Raw genomic sequence first — 14,194 nt, 5'->3', positions numbered from 1 at the left:
CCAGCTTGACATTTTTTCTCTTCATCCATTTATCTGCAGATTTCTGGTTCACCTATCCATAATATCTAGGCACCAATTATTAATTGTAAGCAACTAAGAATAAGCTGTTGAAGGATAGCCCTTTGCCCTTAGATTTCCTTCATGTTGAGATGCTGTGAACATTTGAGGAATAATTTAGGACACTACTGTGTCTAAAATAGCTTTTTGACAGGTGTTAAAGAGAAATGAGATAAGGTTAATCCATGCAGTATGTCTGCTTACTAGAGATGGCTCTCTGTGACAGGTTGCTATAACTCAGTGCTACACAAGAGGAACACATCCCCTCTCTTTTTATTAATTGCAAGCTGGCAATTTATTGTAACACACAGACAAACTTTAATAAATGTCTCCTCTTTTTTTTCTCACCGTAGGAATGATAGTACAAAAATAGAGTTAGTGGGCAGTACAGTATCCGGAACCTTGGAGAAGGACTCCTCAGAAAGAAGCAGTGACATTGGTAAGTTGACATATTTTTGTTGTTCCTCTAACAAAGTTATGGTGTAGAATTCTGCATTTTAGTGGTACTTGCTCTGCTCCAAGAAGCAGTTAATGGGTTCATAGTAAATTTTAAATGCAAGGTTAATCACACGTTCCTTGCATAAACTTTATTTTAAGAGAACAGAGAAATATGAAACTTACATTTTTTGGCATGGGAAATTGATTTTATTGTTAAAAGCCTGAAATAATTGGCTAGGCCAAATGAATAATTGTACTATGTTTTGGTAAGGTGAAGATTAATGTGTATTATATATTTGTAATGTGTTAAAGGTTTACATTGTGGTGTAGTTACCAATAATCTTTACATTTCAAATACAAGGGAAGTAGAGACTGCTTTTAAAAAATCCATTTTGCTGAAAAAGTATTAAAGGAAGTGTCTGTTCCAATTTTAAAATGAACATGAACTCGACTGCAGTTAAGATAATAATCGATATCCCTAAAATACGTACAGTTGAATCACTGAGTCACCTTGAACAGGAGTAAAGTTAAAGATTGGATTGTTTTTCTTATTTTTTTTTCCATTGCTAAGCTTGAAATCCATAAGAGATGTTTGTTGAGCAGGATGTTGTTGTAACTGAGGCACTGAAAGTGAGGTGTTCTGACTCTTCTTTATTTCTGAAAGCAAACCCAGGGACAGAGTCATTTGTATGTGAAAGTATTCCAATGACATCTGCTCCAGTCACTCAGTTTAGTAACAACTGTGCGGCAGCAGGCATGTTTTTGTAAGAGGCAGAATCTTTGTACCCTGAATGTAAGCATTACTAGAACTCATTAGTAGCATCTAAAGTTAATTTGATGTTTTGTTTTTTTTCATAGAACACATTAATATTAACACATTTTGGTAGAATATCATACTTTCAGCAACCAGTCTGCCTTTTCTCCAGACTTTAAAGGAAAACTTTTATATATAATTTAAAATATAGAAAGTGAACACAAATAATTTTTCTTAGTTTTATGAAGATGACCTTGATTATTGCTCTCAGTATTCATGTATCCGCTTTTTGAATTTGTTGCTGTCAGTGTGTTCTATGACAGCAAGCTTGTTCTAAGGGAGTAAACAGTATTTTTTTTTTATTTTTAATGAAGGTGAACGTAGCAAAACACATTGCAATTAAATTGCATGAACTGTTTTACAGTTCCCCAACTATTTCCCCATGCTAATATTCCCCCTACTGTTACTCACACCTTCTTGTCAACTGTTTGAAATGGGCCATTCTGATTATCACTAGAAAAGTTTTTTTTCTCCTGCTGATAATAGCTCACCTTAATCCATTGGTCTTGTTAAGAGTTGGTATGGCAACCCCCATTTTTTCATGTTCTCTCTCTGTGTGTGTGTATATATATATATCTATATATCTATATATTCTTTGTGTGTGTGATATCTTCCTCCTGTATTTTCCACTGGATGCATCTGATGAAGTGGGCTTTAGCCCACGAAAGCTTATGCTCAGATACATTTGTTAGTCTCTAAGGTGCCACAAGTACTCCTCGTTCTTTCTGCTGATACAAACTAACACGGCTACCACTCTGAAACCTGTTTTACAGGTGTATATTATGATGTTTTCTGATTAATATTATGTTAAAGCCAACAGTATGATGTGGAAATGCAATCAATTTCAGCATTTAGTATTAATGTTTATAAATTTAGTTCAAAGCCTGTAGGCCGCTGTGTACTAGAAGGGAAAAATGCACCAAATAGCATGGTGTGATATAAGTATCCTAGCACTGCGATGTGCTAAAAGTGCGATATGATAAAAGCACAGATTTTAAAATATTGTATCGTGGGATAACTAGTAAATGTTGTTTAAGAACAATCCCTGTTCTCTTCCAGAATCATTTCAGATATTTTTATTTTTTGAGGTGGAACTGGTAGGGAGAACAGAAGCAAATACAAAGATCACCCAAGGACAATGCACACAAAAATAAACAAATCACATTTGCAAAACATTGCATAAGGTTTTAGCCACTGAGCTGCTAGTAACTTTAATGGAAAGAACTAAATGAGTCTAAGGATAGAATAGTGTGAACACTTAGGTAAATTTATTGGATAAAGGAAAGTATACTTAGATAAGTATAACCTGATAGGGTCAAACGAGCATGACATCTACACCACATGTCTTTCTAGCCCATTAGAGTTCATAGAAAAAAGTATTAACTTGGGAGTGAAAGGTGACCCAGTGATCATAATTTACTTGGATTTTCAAAAAGCTATTGATCAAGGAAATAAAAAGCCACCTTGTAGAGGGTAAAGTTTTGTGATGGATTAAAATTTTGTAAGCTAAAATGAGTAGCAGTGAATGACTGCTCCTTGCAATGGAGAGGGATTACCTCCCCAGGGTTTACTATGGATCAGTGTTATTTTATAGATTTACTAATCGTTCATGAGAGGAAGGGACAGTAAGTTGGTGAGATTTTGTTGATAATAAATTGTTAGTAAAAATGTTAGAGAATTGACAGATGGATTTAAAAGCACTGACTGATTGGGCAGCACGAGGTCAGAGTGAATTAAATTGGGATACGTGAAAGGTAGTGAACATTGCCAAAACTGCCTTAACTTTATAATACAGTAAAACCTGCCAAGAGGGATCACTCCTGGAAGTTAGCAAAAGTGGTCACTTGTAAGAGGTGGTCTCTCTTCAAAGGTTTGCACACCGGAGAGTGGGAGCGTTCTGCGGCTTCTGCAAGTAGTCGTGTGTGACAGGTGGTCTGTCTTCAGAGGTGGTCACTAAGGCAGGATTTACCCTATATGCTGATGAGCTGTGAGTTTGAGAGGGCAGCCCCCAGCTGCCTCCTTTTCCCCTTTTGCTTCCAACAAAGTGAGAAGGAGGTGGATCTAAGTACCATCTTCTTCTCAGCACAGACCCACAGTAGGGCTCAGTACTGTAAAAAGCATGCAAGCAGAAGCAGTAGCTGTTGTAGGAGTAGTCTTTGAAGAGGAGGGAACCGAAGTGGCCTTTCTAACAGCTCTTGCATACCCATTTCACTGTAATCTTGGTCACTGGTTACTTTCCATTTCTACAATAGCCTAAATAGAGCTGTTCTGGGGCTCTGAGAACCCCTGCAGCAGGAGGAGGAGGAGCACCAGCAGTAGCCAATCATATGTGGCCTAGCTTGGTTTCATGATGCTACTAAGTGTTAGTGCACAGGGTGGTGCTTCAGCACTGTCCTGGCCCCCTGGCGCTGGAAATTTTGAAGCCTTTCTAATCTGCACTGCGGCACTCCCACTGTCAGTAAGGTTCTGCTATACTCTGTGTCAGAGGGGTGTTGAGTACTAGCACACAAATTATAACTGAATTGCCATTGCTTGAGCTTCACTAGATTGATATTGTACAATTCAGATAATGTTGTATGTCAGAAAGTTAATTTTAAATAGATGCAAAAGAGCAAAGGGGCTCGTCTTCACTAGCAAATTGTATTGAATTGGAAGTTAACCTTGAGAAGTTAGCTAACTTGATGCTGACCGCTACTTTGCAGTCTGTATACTCAGGGACACATCATGTTCTACATGGAGTTAGATGGTCATTAATAAACCCTAGGCTCATTTGGTTTTATCCATTACATGTCTTGTCCCTCTCTATACAGACTGAAAAGTTGTGGTCAGGATCATCTTAACACGACTCCTCAGGGTCATATTCCAACTTGATGTAATTTGCTAGTGAAAACAAGCCCCCAAGGTATGCAAAATAAATTGCTTGTCTACAGTCATAATGAACTGTGAGATACTAGTTAGTGGGAGTATGTTTGATTTTATGGCTGTCTTTTTAATTCAGTTCAGTAAAGTGGAGTACTGGTTTTACAGCTATTACCATCTTGCTTACAAAGTATAATATTTTAGTTACAGTTACAGTAAGGGACATGAAAAACAAACCATTCCCCTTTCCTCCTCACTTCTTTTTCTTTTTTCCTTCCCCCCTATTTTTAGTGATGCCTTTCTTTTCCTTTCCACTCATATTTCATCAAGCTTTTCCCATTTACATCTCTTTACCATGGGTAACTCTTCTTCACTTGATGAGGGTAAGGCGTTTTTCCATCTATTTTCTATCCTGACATTTACCTTAGCTAAGAATGAATAGCATGCATTCTGTGGAACTACTGTTGTGCATTTTGGTGATAGATATTTTCTAATTGCAAATGGGTAGATAGTGGACTGTGATGGAAAATATTGCACTATAATATTGCAACAGAAATATAATCATTACAATTTCTTATAACCCTTCTCTATGGGATTTTATTGGGTTATCTGATGTATATATTTTATGCATGCACTATCTGTCAACACCTGGTTTCTGTTTATCTGGTCTTTATATTCAAATGGTGCCACCATAAAGTATAATACATACATTTCATTGTGGCATCATTACATATTACACAACAGAAGGACCATTTAGTAACATCTTTGAGCTGTTACCTAGTCTGAAGTAAAAATATATAAAGTGAGGTTGTCAAAAACACCCATTTGACTTTCAATAGACTGACATACCTAAGTCACTAAGGGCTTGCCTGCATGGGAAATGTTTCCAGCTATACTAGGATAATATATATATTTCCAACAGTGGATGCTCTTATTCCAAAATAAAAGTAGCCTGTTTCAGCTGAGCTTAAACCACTTCCAAAGCAACATAAGCTAAAGCAGAAAAAGGCACTCTTATACCAGTGTTACAGACCTCCTGGGGCTTGGACTCTCTGATACCTTTCTTGGAAGTGGGACACTGTGGTCCAGCCACCCTGGGCTCCCAAGATTTCCCAGGAGCTCAAGCACACCCTTTTCCCAGAGCGCAATCCTCACGGGTACTCTAGTTTATAATTTAACCCTTCAGGGAGACTTGATTGTCTTAGGCCAGGTCTACACTACAGACCTATACCCGTATAACTAAGTTGCTCAGGGGTGTGGATATTTCACACCCCTGAGTGACATAACGCCCCGCATAGACAGCACTATGTTGGTGGGAGAGCTTCTCCCATTGACATAGCTACCCCCTCTTGGGGAGGTGGATTAACTACACCAGTGGGAGAGCTCTCTTGTAGGGGGAGAGCTCTCTTCTGTCGGGGGAGAGCCTTTTCATTAGAGTGCTACAGTGGTGCAGCTGCGCTGATGCAGCATGCTAAGTGTAGCTTTGCCCTCGACTTTGGATTTCTAAATCATTCACTCTTTACTTTATACAGCACAAAAGATATATACAGATCCATGCAAACTAAGATACCCTGTGCGCAATTCTTTGCCTCAATTTCCTCAACACTCTTGAGCATTCTTAGAGATTTGGTCAGTGTTTTTTTAGAGTTTCACGTCCCCTCTCCTGGACCTCACTCGTCCTGCTGAAGCTTCTCTTCTGAAATCATAGAGACTCCTTCCACTCCTGCCCAAGCTCCTTTTGCATTTCTGACCCTCCCACTCTCTGTGGTTTTAAAAGCCAGGGCTAATATCTTGGTTCTTTGCTCTTTTTTTCTTTCCATTCTACACACAAGTTGGAAAGAACTGGTTTTTCACCTAGATTGCAACAACCCCATTGTTCTGTTAGGGTAGACTTATTCAGTTGTTGATGCTCCTCAATGATTGTCCCCTTCAGAAGCAGACACCCTCGCGCCAGTCCCCCTCTCCCTACCACAAGAAATATGATGCAAGAAGACAGCAAAGTCAGCCATATGGGCATAAACATACAGAGGGGCCATAGCATCAAACAGAATTCATACAGTGTAGATAGACAGGTCTCCCAAACCACCACAACTGGAATAAGAGTGCCACCAGGGGAAGTTATACTGGTATAACTATAGTGGTTTAAATTCACACCTTATATATATGGCAAAGTACTAGTACAAGGTAAGGCATTTTTTCTTAAAAATTCCACCCATAGTTCCTAGATCCTGGACCAATGAACGTCAATCTACTAGCCCTCAGAAATATGATCTATTTTATAACAATGATAATTTTTGAGGGCTAGTAGATTGACAAAAGAAAACTTTTAGCAAATTTGGTAATTTAAAGGATAAAGCTCTAATTTTGTTTTCAAAGAATTACAGAATAATTTCAATCAATAATGAATGTAGAGGACTCTCTCCTGTTTGAGTTAGAAATTATTATATACATTTTTAAAAGAATACAGTGAAGTCTTTTAAAACCCAAAATTTGACCTTTTAAAAAATTATCTGATATTGAAAGTCTTATGGATTTGAACTATGTCATGTAAACTGTAATCTGCCAGTAAATACTGTTAAAATATATACATCAGAATCACGCAATAATCCACACAAAATAGTAGTCTCTGTACTTCCCAGTAAATAATGGACTGCACATGCACAGTATTGCCAACCCCAAATGTTCAAAAATCATGAGTCAAGCTCACCAAAAATCATGAGATTGGCTTTAAAATCATGAGATTATGTACAAATGATACATTTGGTGTGGTTTTTTATATGCCTGCTGCTTTTTGAGCCTTCACTGAGAGTCACACTTTGAAGCTTTCTTCATAGCAACAAGAGCTAGAAACTTACTTTTACTTTAAGAATGAAGGTTAAAATAATCACAAATCCACATGACTCCAGGAGCTGGGGCTTTAAGGAAAACAATAATTATCATGAGACTCGTGACAAAATCATGAGAGTTGGCAACACTGCGCGCACAGTTCATGCATGCATCTAAGAGTACACAATCTGTTTCAATGTTTATCCTGTCTTTTTATACCCTTTGCTCTGTCGAATTCTTAGCTATCTCTAATATTACTAACAGAAGACACCTAAGTACTCACTGATTGCTGCTGAAAAATGTAGCACTGGCATGAGATTTATTAAGAGATATTCTATAAGGTAACAGAAGAAAGCTCTTTTCTCAGAGCTGTAGGGAGATATGATCTTGAAAGATAGTAAATCAGTAGTTCTCAAAGTATGGTCTGAGGAACACCTGCTAGTGAGTGATGGAGAGCTGACTGGCACATGCTGCCAGCTCACCTCCTTTTTTTCCACATGCTAAATTGCATTAAGACAGTTAAAAATACCCTAAAAAGCTCTTTTCCTCGTAATGAATATCTAGTTGCCACAGTGCTGATATACATTCATAAATGGGAGGGGAGGTGGTCAGTGTGATTGTGGATGGGAGGGGAAGTGGCAGTGAAATGATTTCCATAATAAGATATGGTCCACATTATGTAAAAAGTTAGAGAACCCTTGAAGAAAGAGTTATGAAACACATAGTCCTGTGTTTAAATCCCAGGTAAGCCATTAGCTCATTTTGTGACTTCAGGCAAATAACTAGACCCCCTTGTTCCTTGGCAACCTCATCTGTAAAACTTAGGAAAAATAGTTCTTCACTGAATACCAGATGCTGAGGGCAAAATGAGAGTTATAGTGAAAAGAGAAATCCACCTTCAGCTGGCATCCCCCAACACAATGCTGTACATATTCATTCTAACACAGTTATACAAAGCTGCCAGAATTAATAGAATTGCAGAAATGCATTAAGCTGTAATATTTATGTTAGCTAACTGAGGATTACCCATAACCATAGCCTTGAATTGTAAATATTGTAATCAGAGAGATAATAATAGTCCATGAAATAATTAATTAACTCTCTAGCCCTTCAGGGCAAGGAAAATGTGGTAAAACAGAAATATAAACCACTCTCCATGTGTGTTGAGTTGTCTAAAAGCAACATACCCATTTTTTCTAGCTTAGCTCAGTTTTCTTGACCTCTAAATACTTGCTCGGCATCTTCTGAATCTTTAAAGGTAAAAACTTGATGAGAGCACTGAACCAGAGCTTTGCGGGGTACCATACGGCAACTTTCAGCATTCAGTTTTCAACTATCCAAGATTCAGGATAAAATCTGAAAAGACAGCTAAGAAAAGAAAGTTATCTAATTACTGTCTTATGGAGCCTTTGTTATCCAAATTCTTGCACCTAAAGCAAGAGGCTGAGATGGCAGAAGTCTCGCATACAATCCATGTTATTCTAAATGCAATAGATTTAGAAACAGGAAGCCTTCCTGATAAAATTGAATGAATCAGATCTGAACTGGAGCTCAAATGGAGTTAGTCTGCATTTCTTTATGGACAGGGGTCTGCTACTCTGACTCTTTCTAAGAAACCAATGCGGGATTCCTTCCCAAAGTAAGGTACTACTCAGGATGAGTAAAGGGTGGGAAAATCTGGCCTGTTGTATAGAAATACATAGATAATAATGTCAGTTTTCTCAGAGTCCTCAACAATACTTAGGTTCTTCATTTTTTTCAATTATTAACCATATTTACTGTATTTGCATTAATTAACATGCAACAAATTTCATTAATCTCTATCTCATCCACCATACATGGACTTTTCAAGTTTATTTTCTTTCAAGATTTTAGTATCCATGGTACTATTAAAAATATTGATTCTACTATCTGTTGATCACTTTTCATTATTAATTTTCGAGGTGAAATCACTTTGCTTGTTTCTTCTAAAGCACCAAAGAGCTGAATCCATATGAAGAAGAAAAAAAAATGAGCAAACAAAAAACCTTATGAAACAAGCTTAAAATCCTTGCCTATTTCTTGCCAACTCAGTAATTGTAAAATTGCTTAATGACTTTTTCCCCCCCTTTTTGAGGGAAAAAAGTCCCTTGCAGGCTGAAAACTTGTACCCTAAGTTTTTTCACATGGATCTGTTTTGAAAACAGTAACATTTTTACACACACACACACTCCTTAAAAGATAATGTAACGGGAGAACTACTCTTGATTTCCATGCCAATTTACCTGAGAATATTTCTTGCACAGCTGATTTTTCATTTTAACCAACTATCAGGGCCGGCTCTAGGTTTTTTGCCGCCCCAAGCTCCGAGAGCGCAACTGCCCAAGCAAGAAAAAAAGGGTGGCCGGGACGCCGCTCCTGGTATTGTGCTGCCCCAAGCACGTGCTTGCTTTGCTGGTGCCTAGAGCCGGTCCTGCCAACTAGGCTTGGACAGCAAGCAGAACACTTTAAAAAAGATTATGCTGCATTAGTACACTGCCACAGGGTGGCTGGCCCCTGTAAGTGAACAGGCCCAGTGGTCTGGTGCCAGAGCAGGTGCTCCCAGTTTGGCCAATTAAGAGAGCAGGGCAGCACGTGAGGCTATTAAGGGGAGGGGAGGGGGAAGCTGAGACCCAGTTTGAGAGAGACCTGGAAGTTAGGAGACTGGATGCATTATCTCATCTGAGTCTTAGGTGAAGCCTACTGCCTGGAGCTTGGTTGGTGTCAGACCAGAGAAGGGAAGGGCTTCCTTTGAGAAGAATTTGATTGTTTGCTTCCACGGGCTGCTGTATGGTCTACAGCACAATTAGCAAGACTTTGCATACAGTAACTGCTTCCTTTTTCTGTTATGGTATCCCACATTTCCCAGAACAAGGGAGGTATACTGTACTCAAATGTAAAATCCCAAAATACAATCTTCCTTAGCTATATATAAATTGTTTTATAATCACATGCCTGCATTAGCATTTAATGCTGTCATTTCTGCACACCCCTATATAATGTGTGTACAATATATAAGAGGAAACCTGGCTAAGAACATTGAAAAATCATTGTAGCATTATATTTCATTGGCAAGAATAAACAGAAAAATAAGCAGTGTAAATAAAAAATTGACCCTAACTGTACAGCATTCTACACTGTACATTCATACACCAACTCTGCTACCACTGAGACCTGCCTTTAGTTTGAGCAATTGCAGTCTTTGTTTTACTTGTATCGATTTAATCAATTATTAAAATAATTTGTTCTCTGTGTGAATAGTACTTTAGGGTCTGCCTCTGAAGTGCTGATCAACTTGGCAAGGGAAGGATTTGAAAGAAATACAAAAAGTCTAAATAAGAAGATCAAAAAAAGGGCAAGGGGGTTGTATAAATGAGTTTGCTATTTTAGACTGGTACAAGTAAGTGTCCTTCTCTTTGGGCTCTGACTTACAGTTTAATAGGATTTTAATTATAGTGTCATTTGGGTTTTTGTAATCTCACTAGTTTGGCAGCATATAACAGAATTTAAATCTTTCCACCCTATGCTCTCTTCTGTATTTCTCTTTTATAGTCTGTATTTCTCGTAGAGGCTGTTTTGAACTATTTTTCTAGCAATCAGCTGTAGATTGAGAAACTTGAAAAACTGGGCTATTGCTAAAACCCTTCCATCTATTTCTTGTTGTTAGAACCTTTTCACAGAAGTCAGGTTTCACTATGGACAAAACTATTATATGGCCCATCCAATTTTATTAATAGTCTCCTTCATTCAGATGCTCACAGCTTTTACTGACTTCAGCGACACATGCATTCAGTTGCTGAATCTAACCCATATGTTTTTACATTAAAATGAACAAAATGTGAATGTTTAATTACTCTGATCAAATATAGAAACATACGTCTGATAATAATTCATGAGCAGGATCAGCAGTATTACACTTAAAAAATGGAGAGAGCTGACTTCTCAAGTTTGATCCTTTTATATACTAACCAGCACTTTGAATTAATAACGTCACCCTTTTTCATTGGTTGCTTTCCACGATAGTCTAATTACCTGTAGTAGTTAATTACCTTTTATAAGAAAAAAGGAGAGAACAGTGGCGCTTTGGACAAAAGTCACAAGACAGAGAACAGTGAAGCTGTCAATGTGTTTTCTTGGTTCAGTGGTGGAAGAGATGGTAGTCAAGAGGATCAGAATTTACTTTTATTCCCCGTCTTTAAAACTTAAGGTAGAGTTGTGTATAGTGGTTAAAACACATGTCATGGGTTCTAATTAAAGTTGGGCAACTTATTAACTGTGTGGTCTTAGGCAAGTCACTTAACCTCATCAGCCCTTATTCACCTCAGCTGGAAAACTGGATAGAAGTGGGGTATTATGGAAAATCAGATGCCACATTTGAACTAAGATTTCCAGAGAAAATAAATTACACCCAAACAAAAAGCAGCACTAGAGGGCAAAAGGATAGGTTTCAGATATATGTTGGCTGGATGGACTTTTAAAGTTTAATCCATGCTCTTCCACAGTGGCCTATTGCATCACCTGACCTTTGCAAAGATGAACTTGTAACTTTAGACTGTCAGATCCTGAGTGGCAGAATGTGTAACATGCCACAGTGGCAAGGCTAAGATGTAGGTTACAAGATCCAACAAAAGACGCGCTGAAGGCATGTTCATTAGAGGACGGGCAGTTATTTGTTGTGTGTAGAAAGAGTTATTCCTAAAATGTTGTAAAATTCTGAGGCAAATAACCTTTAGAGTACCATAAGAAGGTTATTGAAAGTAGTGTACATACCTTCCTTGGAGATTCTCCAGGGTATTACTGCCACAGAGATCCTGTAGATCCTGTTAATGTAGAGATAATGTAGATCCTGTTTAACTCCCAGCCACCAAATCCTCTAAGTACCTGAAATCCGTTTGGCTCTCCTACTTAATGTGCAACAGTTTATCCATCTAATGGGTCTTTATTTTCTATTATCTGTCATTTTAAGGATATTAACCTTGTGTATTATATCAACGTAGCTTGATCTGCAGTAGATTAATTGCTCCTTTACCAGGTCTGAATACAATCCCATTTAACTCTTTGGTATATATATTTTATGAAGGATTTGCAGTTTTTGGTTCACAGCCAATGCATTCTTTTATCGAGTTTATTCTTGAATCACATATTCCAATAATTTGACAAAACAGGGGGACCGGAGGGGTGATATATCTATCTCATACACAAATGCAGTAGACTATCTTAAGTTGAGGTGGCTGAAACAGTGTTGTCTATAAAACAAAACAGATGAGTGATGTTAAACCATCTGATTCAAATGTGTTCAAGAGCAGTAATATTCCTTCAGATGTCATATCCCTCCTTCAGTACTAGCATGTGGCTGGATTCAGTAAACACTCCATCCATGTGTCTCATGTCACATAAAGCCAAGCCAGCTTCCTATTCTTTGAATTGATTTACCCTGGGCCCTGTAGACTTTTAGGAGTCTACTAAGGTGTTTTCTTTTCATTGTTATTATAGGTTTTAATTAGTGATCATTATCAAATGCTGTAGTGCAAATCTAGCATTGGGGATAGAAACACTGGGAGAATGTGCATGCTATTTTCTGCCTCAAATTACTCATAGAAAAATTGTTAGCCTCTCTAGCAGCAACAAGGTAATTTTGCAGCTGCATTTTCTGTTTCACATGACTGGGACAGTTTTGTCATTCAACTTTAATTACACTGCTAGGCAAAAAAGTCTCCTGAACTCTTTCCAGGCCTGATTATAACTGATCCAAAGAATAAGCATGCATGGCAGAAGTTAAAAGTGCCTAGATTTCAGCTACCCTAGATTTTTTTTTTAAACATAAGGGTAGCTAAATTCTGAAAAAAAGAACAGAAGCAACATGATGTAATGGGGACTTAATTCTTTGAGATTTACCAAAGGTAGGGGGTTTGTTTTGTCTTTAGTATAAGTTCGTATTGTTTCTCTTGGAGAATGATTCTCAGAATTGACTCAATGTGATCTTTGTTTTTAAGATCTCGAAGGCTTTGACTCTGTAGTACCAGTTGCTGAGAAGCTCAGTCATCCAACTACAACCAGACCAAAAGCTACTGGCAGACGACCTCCATCCCAGTCACTCACATCTGTACGTTCATTTTTTCTTCCTTTTTTTTTTCAAATTACTTTCTGAAAATTTTTTTCTTGGTAAGTATCCGTGTTGTTCAATCCTTTCATTTACACTTAGGCAGCTGTGTCACACATACTAATGAGGTGCTGGAGGTGGTTCTCAGGGAGACCCTTTTTAAAATTATGTCATAATTTTGAATGTAAGTTTAAGAACATTCCCTGTCAAAGAAAGAGTTTCACCACTCTCTGAATACTACTAGATCATCTCTACCAAGCGTGACTGGAGCTCATAAAAATACTTCATAAGAGTTTTTGGAATAGACCAGATTGCACTTGAGGTGTCAAGTACTTTTAAAAAAGTTTCCCCAAGGAGAATATTCCTTGGTCTTTTTAGGGGTCTTCAAAACTGCCCCCACTGTCAAATTATACAAGTTGAATTCTGTGCTATATTGGCAATAAACACATTATGTTTTTAGAGGAACAAAGTATCAACATTTCTAGCAAAGTGAACTTAATGTGCTGTTTGTTTGCCAAATGGTGTTGCCTTCTTCCTTGATTGTTATGATTTAAAAAAGCATTTTTATTTAAATGGTAAATCAAATCAATATATTGAAGTCCCTTACTCTTCCTCTTTGCAAACATATACATCCCTGGAAAATAGAGATTTCCAAAAACTAAGGGGGATATCTTTTTATGAGCCTCTTGTTCAGATATGGGCTACTCATAACTGACACACACACTCTCTATATATTTCTGTAATAACATGCCAGTTGCAGTTTTTCTGCATATTAAGTCATACTTTTAAATTTCATTGTTCATGTTTGCATGTTTTTTCTCTCAAACTTTCCTGCCTCTTCTATAAGAGCTGTTATTCTTGACTCATAGTTACTGTCAGAAACTTAAATTTCATCTTTTTTTTTTTCACGACAAGAAAGAAATAAAAAGGGGCAATTGACAGAAGACACCATGTCTTACACCACTTGCACATCAACTGTGACTTTTAGGAAACTCTTGCTCAACAAGTTACACCCAATAAACAGTGTGTCTCAGATGAAGGAATCAAAATGACCTATTGGTTGTGCCCGGGGTCACTATTTA

At 37.7% G+C, this 14,194-nt stretch overlaps 1 protein-coding gene across 11 annotated transcripts in view; it reads left to right on the top strand.

Moving 5' to 3' along the window:
* Window positions 1-14,194, top strand: part of SH3KBP1 (SH3 domain containing kinase binding protein 1) — a 344,411-nt gene that overhangs the window by 313,188 nt on the left and 17,029 nt on the right. For all 11 annotated transcript variants that reach the window (XM_075131808.1, XM_075131826.1, XM_075131818.1 and 8 more), the window contains 2 exons: window positions 411-496; window positions 13,006-13,115. In XM_075131808.1, coding sequence (XP_074987909.1) covers window positions 411-496; window positions 13,006-13,115 — 196 coding nt within the window. The remainder of the gene's footprint in view (window positions 1-410; window positions 497-13,005; window positions 13,116-14,194) is intronic.

Source organism: Caretta caretta, chromosome 1 (genome assembly GCF_965140235.1).
Source record: "Caretta caretta isolate rCarCar2 chromosome 1, rCarCar1.hap1, whole genome shotgun sequence".
NCBI classification, from domain to species: domain Eukaryota; kingdom Metazoa; phylum Chordata; order Testudines; family Cheloniidae; genus Caretta; species Caretta caretta.
The sequence above is the reverse complement of the archived record's forward strand: the minus strand, read 5'-3'. Positions and strand labels throughout refer to the sequence as shown.